The following is an 11,327-nucleotide window of genomic DNA, read 5'->3' as shown; positions in this document are numbered from 1 at the left end:
GGAAAGAGTCCATTAAAATAACACCAGATTCCTCAGTGGAAACTCTGATATCCTGAAGAACCTAGCACAATTTATTATGGGTTCTAAAAGATGGCAACTGCCAGTCTTGACTACTATACCCAGCAAAACTATACACCAAAATTGTAAGATATTGTTACAAGCAAGGTAGAATTCATGTCCACTAAACCAGCTCTACAGAGAATACTGGAGGCAAAATGTCAGACTGAGGAGAAAAATAATCACACCAATAGACTCTATACAGTGAACATGTGAAGCTATGGTTACTGAAACACAAAATTGGACTATACACACAAAAACAAAGAAGAACAATAAAACTGCTGCAATCAACACACACCTTTCAATAACTCCTTTAAATATGTATAGCCTTAACTATTCAATCAAAAGACACAATTTGGATGAACAAATTAAGAAACAAACTCTACCTTTTGCTGTCTAAAAGAAAATCTTCTTATCTTGAAGGACAGTGAAAGATTGTGTGGGAAAATATTCCAAGCGAATGAGACCGGAAAACAAGAACATGGTCCTATCCTAATAACTGAGCAAAACATTCTTCCCTTCAAACTAAAATTGATCATAAAAAATAAGGGAGAACACTTTATTCCAAGGAAAGGACACTAAACACATACACTCACACACACATGGATGAAATCAAACATGTAAACACTCATATGCACTCACTCCCTCACACTCCACATTACACACTCTGTTAATGTCACACATGCACTAACACTAACACCCAAAACACAATAACACAACACACACTCACTCCCACAACTCTCTTTCATGCACACTCATATACATGCACACACTCACACATTCACACATACTCACACACCTAACCATTATACCACACTTAGTAGAGATACCCACCCATCCAGAAATACTCACAAACTCACATGCACAGGCAAAACACTCATGTGTAAAATGAATGCATGTAAAGTATTTTTTGTTATCAATTACCTTAGGTTTGTGTCTATGGAAAATATGTAATAAAAAAAGAATATATCCTGAGTGAGGTAATTCAGTCACAAAAGGACACACATGGCATGCACTCACTGAGAAGTGGATATTAGCCCAAAAGTTCAGAATACCCAAGATTCGATTCACAGACCACATGAAGGCCAAAAAGAAGGAAGAGCAAACTGTGGATGCTTTACTACTTCTTAGAAGGCTGAACAAAATACTCACAGGAGCAAATGTGGAGACAAAGTATGGAGCAGAGAGTGAAAGAAGGCCACCCAGAGACTGTAGCACTTGGGATCCATCCCATATATAGCTACCAAATACAGACACTACTGTGGGTGCTGGGAAGTGCTTGCTGATGGAAGCCTGATATGGCTGCCTCCTGAGACGCTCTGCCACAGCCTGACAAATACAGACGTGGGTGCTCTCAACCAATCATTGGACTGAGCACAGGGTTCCCTGATGGAGTAGTTGGAGAAGGGACTGAAGGAGCTGAGGGTCTTTACAGCCCCATGAAGGGAGCAACAGTGTTAACTGGCCAGATCCCCTGGATTTCCAAGGGACTGGACCACCAACCAAAGAATACACATGGAGGGACCCATGGTACTGGCCACATATGTGGCAGAGGATGGCCTGATGAGACATCAGTGGGAGGAGAGGCCCTTGGGACTTAGGGTGTAAAAATGAAATTACACAGCGCGATGAAATGTGCCAGAAGAAGATGAATATGTGGACAACATTATATTTTTAAATTAGTATTACCTCTAGTATATATGACATTTTATGTAATATTTTAATATTAATATACTATATTTACATCATTTTTATAGCAAAATTATATATATTGATATTCATATCAATATTGATATACATTATTAGTATAATGTATAACAATATCTTTTTTTAATACTTTAGTATATATAAAAAGTAGTAAAACACAAAATTTTGCTAGTGTATGTTACCAGAGAGTACTTTTGTCCCCTTTTCTCTTTTCCCCTCTTTTTATTAAAAATAGGTTTTTTTTCATACAATGTATCCTGATTGCAGTTTACCTACCCTTCCCTCCACTCCTTCCAGAACCTCCCTCTTCCCTTCCCATCCTGGTCTAATCCTGTTTTGTCTCTGAGGAAAAAACAGGTTTCTAAGAGATAACAACAAAACTTAACAAATGTATACATATATTGCAATAGAACAAGCACCATCTAATGAAAAGTAAACAATCAAACCAACAGAAGGAGAACAGAAAACTCAGGGAACACACACCCAGCACATGGTACCTCACAATCATCTGTGACTCCAGACCCAGGGAATCCTCATCCCTCCTCTGGACTGCTCAGGAACTGCATGCAAATAGTGCACAGCGATTCATGCAGAAGAAAGCCATGGTGGGGGGGGGGTGTTCTGTAATATATATAATGAAAGTATTTTAAAAGAAAAAACTGCCAGAAAAATGAAATATTAAAAATGCAGAAACATATAAGTAAATTTCAAAGAAATGTACCAGACCTTAATAACAGAAAAGACTAAATTCTGGGTAAAGACTTCAGTGAATTAAAAATCACTTCAAAATCTGGTAGACTGAGATCAAACTGGAGAGGTAGTATTTCACTTCCTACATCATCAGTTTTTCGTTATGGTAATTGCACAAGGGATATGTATGCATGTGTTAGAGTGGTGTGCCCATGTATGCTTGTGCACTAGAAGTCAGATGTCTATGTCAGGTGTCTTTGTCAACTGCACTCTGTTTTTGTTTTGTTTTGTTTGCTTCTTTGTTTTGTTTTTCAATTGAGAGTTTGTCTGTGTAACAGCTCTGGCTATCCTGGAACTCAGTCGACCATGCTGGCCTCAAACTCACAGAGATCTGACTGCTTCTGCTGTGCCATGCTAAGATGAAAGGCATGTGCAAACAAGCTGAGCTCCCTACCGAGTTTTTTTTTTAATGTTCTTTTTCTTATTGGGTGTTTATTTCATTTACATTTCCAATGCTATCCCAAAAGTCCCCCCACACTACCCCACCCACTCCCCCACCCACCCACTCCCACTTCTTGGCTCTGTCATTCCCCTGTACTGAGGCATATAAAGTTTGCATTACCAATGGGCCTCTCTTTCCAATGATGGTCGACTTGGCCATCTTCTGATTCATATGCAGCTAGAGACACGAGCTCCGGGGGAGGGGGGGGTTCTCGGTAGTTCATATTGTTGTTCCACCTATAGGGTTGCAGATCCCTTTAGCTCCTTGGGTACTTTCTCTAGCTCCTCCATTGGGGGCCCAGTGATCCATCCATTAGCTGACTGTGAGCATCCACTTCTGTGTTTGCTAGGCGCCGGCATAGTCTCACAAGAGACAGTTCTATCTGGGTCCTTTCAGCAAAATCTGGCTAGTGTATGCAATGGTGTCAGCGTTTGGAAGCTGATTATGGGATGGATCCCCGGATATGGAAGTCTCTAGATGGTCCATCCTTTCGTCACAGCTCCAAACTTTGTCTCTGAAACTCCTTCCATGGGTGTTTTGTTCCCAATTCTAAGAAGGGGCAAAGTGTTCAAATTAACTCAAACAAGTCAATGGCATTTCTGTACACAAAGGATAAACAGGCTGTGAAGGAAATGAGGGAAACAAGACCCTTCTCAATAGTCCTACCGAGTTTTGAAACAAATGTTATCACTGAACATCTCAGGACATCCCATGACTCCCAGGATCTTTGTATCTCCACCTGACACCTGGCTCCATCAGCCCTGGGTTTGGAGATGTCTACTTCAACTGCATTACCTGAAATTTTTACATGATGTTGAGCATTAAAGGGAAAAATGCTTGCAAGCCAAATACAGGCATATATTTAAAAAAAAAACAAAAAAGTAGAAGGATACAAAACCAAGTTACAAAACCATTTGCCCTTCTATACACTAACAATAAGACATAGTGACAAGAGCGATCATGGATTCATTCCCACATACACAGGTGTCAAAGAAAATAAAATGTCATGTTGCAGAGATGGCTCAGTGGCTAAGAGCATAGACTGCTCTTGCAGAGGTATTGATTCCCAGCCACCACATGGTGGCTCACAACCATCTGTACTGGGGTCCAATGCCACCTTTTGTGTGTTTTGTGGGGGGTCAGAAGACAGCTACAGTGTACTCAAACAAAGTAAAATCTCTCAGACCACTAAAATCAAGATAGCAAATGATTCAATTTAAAAAAAAAAGAGGGGTACGGATCTGAACACAGAGTCTCAAAATAAGAAATAAAAAAACAATTAAAGTAAAAAAAAATCTCTAAAGTGTTCAACACCCTTAGCAAGTAGAGAAGTTCAAATGAAAACTACTTTTAAATTCATCTTGCCCAATCCAGAATGGTTAAACTCAGGAAACCTGTGAAGCACAAATGCTGGCAATTATGTGGGAAAAGGGAACCCTTGTGCACTGGTGGTGTGGCTACAAGCTGATGTCATCACTCTGAAAGTCAGTGTGGAGAATCTTCAAGATCCTGAAATTACATACAGAGTGGGTTCCAGGACTTCCAGGGGCTACACAGAGAAACCTAGTCCTAAATAAAAACCAAAAAAAAAGGGAACAAACAAACAAAATCTAAAAGGAGAAAAAAGAAAAGAAAACAGAAAAGAAAAGAGAAAAGAAAAGAAAAAAAAAAAGAAATGACTGTTACGGTTTAGCCAAGGAGAATATTATGTATGTTAGGAAACGATTCTATGTAGTAAGCTGTAAATTCAACACACAAAATTGATATCTTTATAATATTGACCACAACTATACATAAAAAAAAATACCCAGGTTCTGTGTACCTTGACAACACAGTAGTTTGAGGCTACACAACAAAGAACAAACAGGGTAAGAAACATGTATGTGTAAGTTTGGTTTTAAGAAAGGTCCAGGGCTGGAGAGATGACTCAGCGGGTAAGAGCACTGACTGCTCTTCCAAAGGTCATGAGTTCATATCCCAGCAACCACATGGTGGCTCAAAACCATCCTTGAGAAGATCTGATGCCCACTTCTGGTGTGTCTGAAGACAGCTACAGTGTACTTAGATATAATAAAATAAATCTTTAAAAATAAAAAAAGAAAGGTCCAGAATATTGAGGTGTCTTTTGGGTGGAGAAGAACCCCTCCACTAGCATCAAGATCCCAGAATATTCACACCCTAGAATAACAACCAACTGGAGATAGGCTAGTTCCTAAGAGCTATTCCTAGTCTCTGAATAGCCAGAGTTTGTTGTAAAATGTTTGCTGCCTAGAGACCAGTTTGACCACATGCCTGCAGAGGGGCTGCTTATCTGACAGTATCTGGATAGAGACTCGCAACTGCTCTCGACCCTTTGACCTTCCAGCAAACACATTAGGAAGGCCCATTCAAGAGAAATGCAGGGAACCTTAGTAAGGTATGGGGATGTACTCAGTCCTTCACAGTTTTAACCAGTCTGTCCAGTACTAATAAACCCCCATCCACACCCAAGCTCCTGAAAAGGCACAACATGGACACATGGCAGACTCAACTGAGCTTTCTGTGAACACTCAAAGGAAGAGACCTCGTGGATAAACTTATCCGCTTAATTTCTCTTCTCTATCAAGTAACAGGCCGCTAGGATAAACTACTAGGCCTAGAGGAAAGACACTCTGTGTTTTGAGAGGAGGTGGTCTCACTCTGGTTCTGACTGTCCTGAAAATCACTATGTAGACAAGACTGGCCTGGAACTCAGATATCCACTTCCTTCTCTCCCCTGAATGCTGGGATTAAAGTCGTGAAAAGACACCCCCTAACTAAACAAGAGGTATTCTAAAAACACTTGTGTATCCTCTCCAGAACTTTTCTTCTTCAATACGAGTCGTTTGCACAGTTGAACGTAGACAGTAATTTATCCAACTGCGAGGTGTGTAGCCCGTGTGCATCCATACCACCCTGAGTACCACGTGGTCCCTGCAATGATATCCTGCTCCTTGCAGCACCAACCTGTTCTGTTTTGCACCTGAGGCTCAACCCATAGCTGCAGGAGATCAAAAGGAAGTCAGGATAGCTCACCTATGATTGGACACTTGGTAACCTGCACTACCGCCCCCAAGGGCAACAAGAGAATCTCTTCCTGGTTGGAAAGCTAGGATATAGGCTTTTGGCTTTCGGCTTTCGGCTTTCGGCTTTCGGCTTTCGGCTTTCGGCTTTCGGCTTTCGGCTTTCGGCTTTCGGCTTTCGGCTTTCGGCTTTCGGCTTTCGGCTTTCGGCTTTCGGCTTTCGGCTTTCGGCTTTCGGCTTTCGGCTTTCGGCTTTTGGCTTTCGGCTTTCAGCTTTTGGCTTTCTGCTCTGGGCTTTTAGCTTTTGGCTTTCCGCTTTCTGCTTTCGGCTTTTGGCTTTCAGCTTTCCACTTTAGGCTTTCCAAACCTCAGGAGCTCCGACTCAGAATCTGCTGGGCCAAGCTGCAGGGAAGCACTCAGGACATGGAGCATCAAAACACCACCTACCTACTTCATGACGGACTTGGCAAGGACAAGGAAAAGTGGAATGGTGAGTGCCCTCTGGGAATGGTGGATTGTGCACATCCATGAGGGGAGGAATGTATCCCGCAGAGGTGACTTGATAGTTGCAGTGCTCCGGAGCCTTTCCTGAGACTTAACAGCGCCTCAGCACCAGCCTAGGTCCTGACACCTGTTTCTTTCTCAGTTTGTTTGTTTGTCTTGTTTTGTTTGATTTCCCCACATACAGGTGGGAAGACACAGGCAGTCTTACCACTGGATGGAGAGGGAAAAAATGAGGGAGAGAGTGGAGGGGGCCAGCCTCGGTCCGGATCCGCAGCAGTGGAAGGCGACATAGCAGAAGAATTCAGTGGAGAAGGTTGGCCTGCTGCTGGTGATGCAGACCTCATGGATAACACCAACCAAGAGGACCAGGGCACCAGCGGCAGTGCCCAGGAGGAGGAGAAGCTGCCAGAGGAGCAAGTTCTCAAGGATGCTGTGGTCATAGAGAAAGTGCAGCCTATTCCAGTGCTGGTATCTAGTGTGCGGCCTAAGTTAGTGTGGGTATTCCAGCGTAGCTTACACTACAATTTCCAATGGTGGCAGCTGCACGAGCTGGAGCGATTTTTCCAGCAGAATCACTTCATCCGTGCAGAAGAAAGGTAATCAGATTCTTATTTCCTGGGAGCACAGAGCAGTCCACGGTGGCTGCCGGGTCCTTCAACTGCAACCCGCTTAGAATTGCACATTCTGTCGGTATTTGTTGGTTTGTTTATGACAGAGCGAGTGTGTTAATGTGGGTGTAGAGTACAGCTTGGGTTAGGCTGTTCTCTCCTTGCACCTAGTGAGTCTCTGTGTCAAATGTAGGCCATCAGTCTGACTTCCTTCACCTTCAACCTTTTCCTTTCTCTTTACCTTCCTCACCTTAATCTTCTGGCCTATTTCCTCAGCTGGCCTCTTACCCTAAATTAAAGCCACTTCCAAAGTCAAGGCTGCCAGATTCCTGCATCCTGCAGTAGTGTGGTATGGCAGTGTGCTGGGGTACATGGGAGACTTGTGCAAATGTTTATTCTGGATAGTTTTATATCAACTTAACACAAGCTAGAGCTATCAGAGAGGATGGATTCTCACTTGAGAACAAGTTTCCATAAGAGCAGGCTCTGTGATGAGCATCACAGCGTAAGTGATGAGGCCTCAACAGTTAAGAGCAATAGCTGCTCTTCCTGAGGAGTCAGACTTAAACCCCAGCACCCAGGTGGCAGGTTACAATGGTCTGTAACTGCAGTTCCAGAGGATCAGTCACCATCACATATGCATGCCTGCAGGCCCAACATCAATGCAAATAAAAAGAAGGAACATATACGTTGTAAAGACCAGGTGATAGGCAAGTCTTTAGGGTGTTTTCATGATTGTTGGTTGAAGTGAGAGAGCCCAGCCTATTCTGGGTGAGGCCACCCCAGGGCAAGTAGTCCTACATTCTATAAGAAAGGAGACTGAGCAAGTCATGGGGAGCAAGCAGCATCCCTCCATGGCCTCTGCATCACCTCCTGCCTCCAGGCTCCTGCCCTGCTTCTGTTCCTGTTCTTAGTGTTAGCAAAATACGGAACTGTGAACAAAATAAACTCTGTCCTCTCCAACTTCCTTTTGGTCAGGTTGTTTCATCGCAGCAATTGTAACTCTGGCTAAGACAATGAGGATGAAGGCATTTTCAGATAGCATTTAAATGAATCCGCAGAAAACTTCAGGCTATGTCTTCTCTATAAGCAAGGCCCTATAGAAAGTGTGAAAGATCGAGTGTTTGGAATAAGAGAAACTTCATAAATCTGTTTATCATGTGTTTGACTTTACGTGTGTTTGTTTGTTTTACTTATGAGGGCATTACCTCTTCAGGGTGTGCCTACATATATTTTTGTGTGTGTTTGTGTGTGTATATATATATATATATATATATATATATGTATGTATATGTATATAAGTATATATACATATATTTATTTATATATGAGTGTGTGTGGTGTGTGTGTGTGTGTATATATATATGTGTGTAGTGTGTGTGTGTGTGTGTGTGTGTGTGTGTGTATCTCACTGGCTGGCATGGAACTTATACAGCTCGAGTGGTGGCATACACATTTAAAACCAGTACTCAGGAAGCAGAAGCAGGGGGATTTCTGATTCCAAGGCCACCCTGGTCTCCAAAGTGAGTTCTAGGACTGCCAGGTCTGCACAGAGAAACCCTGTCTCAAAAAACCAAAAAAATAGAAAGAAAGAAAGAAAGAAAGAAAGAAAGAAAGAAAGAAAGAAAGAAAGAAAGAAAGAAAAGGATCTCATAGATCACTCTGCCTGCCTTTGACTCCCAAGGGCTTTCATTAAACATAAAAACCACAGAGCCTGGTGACACCTTTCCCTTAGTTACTGGGGTTTTTGCTTTTTGCCTACATTTTGTTTCACTTCCCATAAAAAAAAATGGTTTCTCAACCAAGAATCAATACTGGGCACAATGGCATCTTCCAGTAACCCTGGTGCTAGTAATGCCAAGCCCACACAGGGGTGGCTTTCCTTGACAGTTTGGGCTACTGTCTTAGTTACGTTCCTCTTGCTGTCAGAAGATGCCATGACCAAGGCACCTTATTAAACAGAGATTTGGGAGAGTTCCTGAATTTCACATCGGGGAGCATGGCAGCAGGCAGGCAGGTACAGGCACTAGCTAAGATCTTGAGATACAACCACAGGCAACGATAGAATCTCATGAGTTTTCAAAGTTCCAAGCCTACCCTCTCCTCCCACAAGATCTCGAGTTCCAGTTCCTTTGAAACAGTTCTACCAACTGGGGATTTTATTCAATACAATAAGCATTCAGACATGTGAGTCTGTGAGAGAGTGATATTCTCACAGTTTCAAAGTGAAACATTATCTGAAAACATTATTTTACAAAAGCACGATGCACATTCCTGGCTTTCCTGGAACTCACTCTGTAGAACAGGCTGACCTCGAAGACACAGAGATCCACCTGCCTCTGTTTCCTAAAAGTTGTGATTAAAACCCACTGGAATTTAATTAAGCTTCAAAAATCTTCAAGGTGAATGTGACAGATAGTGCAGGGTGGAATAAATATTTAGAGAAGTATGAATAAAACATTTCATTTCTTTCGAAATGCCCAATACTGAATATCTGCCATTTTTCCCCCAGAAGACATCTGGCGAGATGGATAGGTGTGAGTGAAGCCAGAGTTAAGGTAAGGAGAAGAAGGCAATTTGACAGGACAGACATGCTAGAACTTGATTCTTATCTTGGATACTTTTATCCTATGCACAAAGTGGTGGTGGTGTTTTAATTGTTATGTTTCAAACGGACATTTTTAAAAACTTTTTTAATAATTTTTCATTCACGTGTATAGATTTGGTTTGTGTGCATGTAACATGTGTGCAGGTGTTCTCAGAGAGAGAAGAGGATATCAAATTCCCTGGATTCACAAGTGGTCATTCATGGGCTAGGAACCAAACTTGGGTCCCCTACAAGAGCATCACGTGCTCTTAACTCTTCTCTACAGCCTCCTTATAATGACTTTTGAGCCTTATGTTCTTTGTGAGCACAAAATTGAATAAGAAAGCTCACCAAACTTGAAATGGCTCATTTTAACAAAAGCACAGCTTCTGAAAGGAAAACAGAACACACACACATAGATCAGATGTACATGTATCTTGTATATAAACTACAAATATGATGTACAAATATATATATATACTGTCTATTCAATAATAGTTGTATTAATAAAATTGATATTCAAGCTCACATATATACATATATATGAAATTCTTTGGAACATTGATATCTTCAGGATATCAATAATGACACATCCCACTGGGGTTATGAAATATAAATTATTTAAATAAGAATCATATTACTGTAGATAACCCTGATCCTAAACTTTTAAAATAGTGAAAACTAAGCATAAATTCGAATCTTATAGGAGCAATTTCAGTACACAACAAATGGTTAGTTCTCAGGCAGAGCCAGGCACTCAGAAAGCTGATGTAAACTGGGTTAAACAGACACTGTGGGCATGGGGAAAGCATAGAGTCCAGTCCTCCTGCTGTTAGGAGGGGCCTACTGAAGCCATGCAGATAAGGGACCCGTCATGTTAACTCTCAGGACCATGCTGCTGGATCTGCCCGAAAGTGCTGATAAGAATCTGCAGAGGGCTCTACAGTAGAGACAGAAACCAGGTGTGCAATGTTTGGTCCACAGTCCGGGAACTATGTTGCACTGCAGGGGCCACACTAGTGGGGCTTCCCCATTGTAGGCAAGCCCTGCACTCTGTACCAGGTCTTCAGCTCCTCACAAAATTAGAGAGTGATACACCAGGGTCTTCTGAGCAAGATAATATTAATATAAATTCTATTGATAAAAAGTATAGAGGGAAACTAATATCACATGATGTGGTTTCTGATTTATAATTGTGAAAATAATACAGAGCAAATCTCTCTTCCTTCTCATGGTAGAGATGGTTTAAGAAGAGGAGAGAGCACTTCAGAAGAGGACAAAATCAGTCAGGGATGAATCATGATGCCCCTCTGTGGTCCCACTCTACCTTTTTCTGAAGAATGCACAGGAAACCTGTTGTACCAATCTTGACCAGGAGCCACGTGCAGACACCTGCAGTCTTCCACCAACATGTTATTGCATCTTTATTCACTGAGGACTTGTATGTGAAATAAATAGATTCTCAGTTTCTTGCCTCATGTGTCTTATTGATTAGTATGGTAGGTGTGGCCCTAATCAAGGAAAAGCCATTAATAGAGCATCAAAGTCTCTTTCTGGAAGTTGATGGTACCGAGTATTCAACAGTAGCTGTTTAATATCACAGAAGGTTGTCACATGTCACAGTGAGTGTG

At 41.8% G+C, this 11,327-nt stretch overlaps 1 protein-coding gene across 1 annotated transcript; it reads left to right on the top strand.

Moving 5' to 3' along the window:
• Positions 1 to 6,420: 6,420 nt before the first annotated feature.
• Positions 6,421 to 11,033, top strand: LOC147004779 (uncharacterized). The gene is made up of 4 exons (XM_085837839.1): positions 6,421 to 6,487; positions 6,686 to 7,097; positions 9,622 to 9,667; positions 10,935 to 11,033. Exons 1-4 carry the CDS (start codon positions 6,421 to 6,423, stop codon positions 11,031 to 11,033), a joined length of 624 nt encoding a protein of 207 aa, XP_085693965.1.
• Positions 11,034 to 11,327: the final 294 nt, after the last annotated feature.

Source organism: Mus caroli, unplaced genomic scaffold (genome assembly GCF_978045245.1).
Source record: "Mus caroli unplaced genomic scaffold, Mus_caroli_1 scaffold_5, whole genome shotgun sequence".
Classification (NCBI taxonomy): Eukaryota; Metazoa; Chordata; class Mammalia; order Rodentia; family Muridae; genus Mus; species Mus caroli.
Note: the sequence above shows the minus strand (reverse complement) of the source record. Positions and strands in the feature narration are given on the sequence as shown.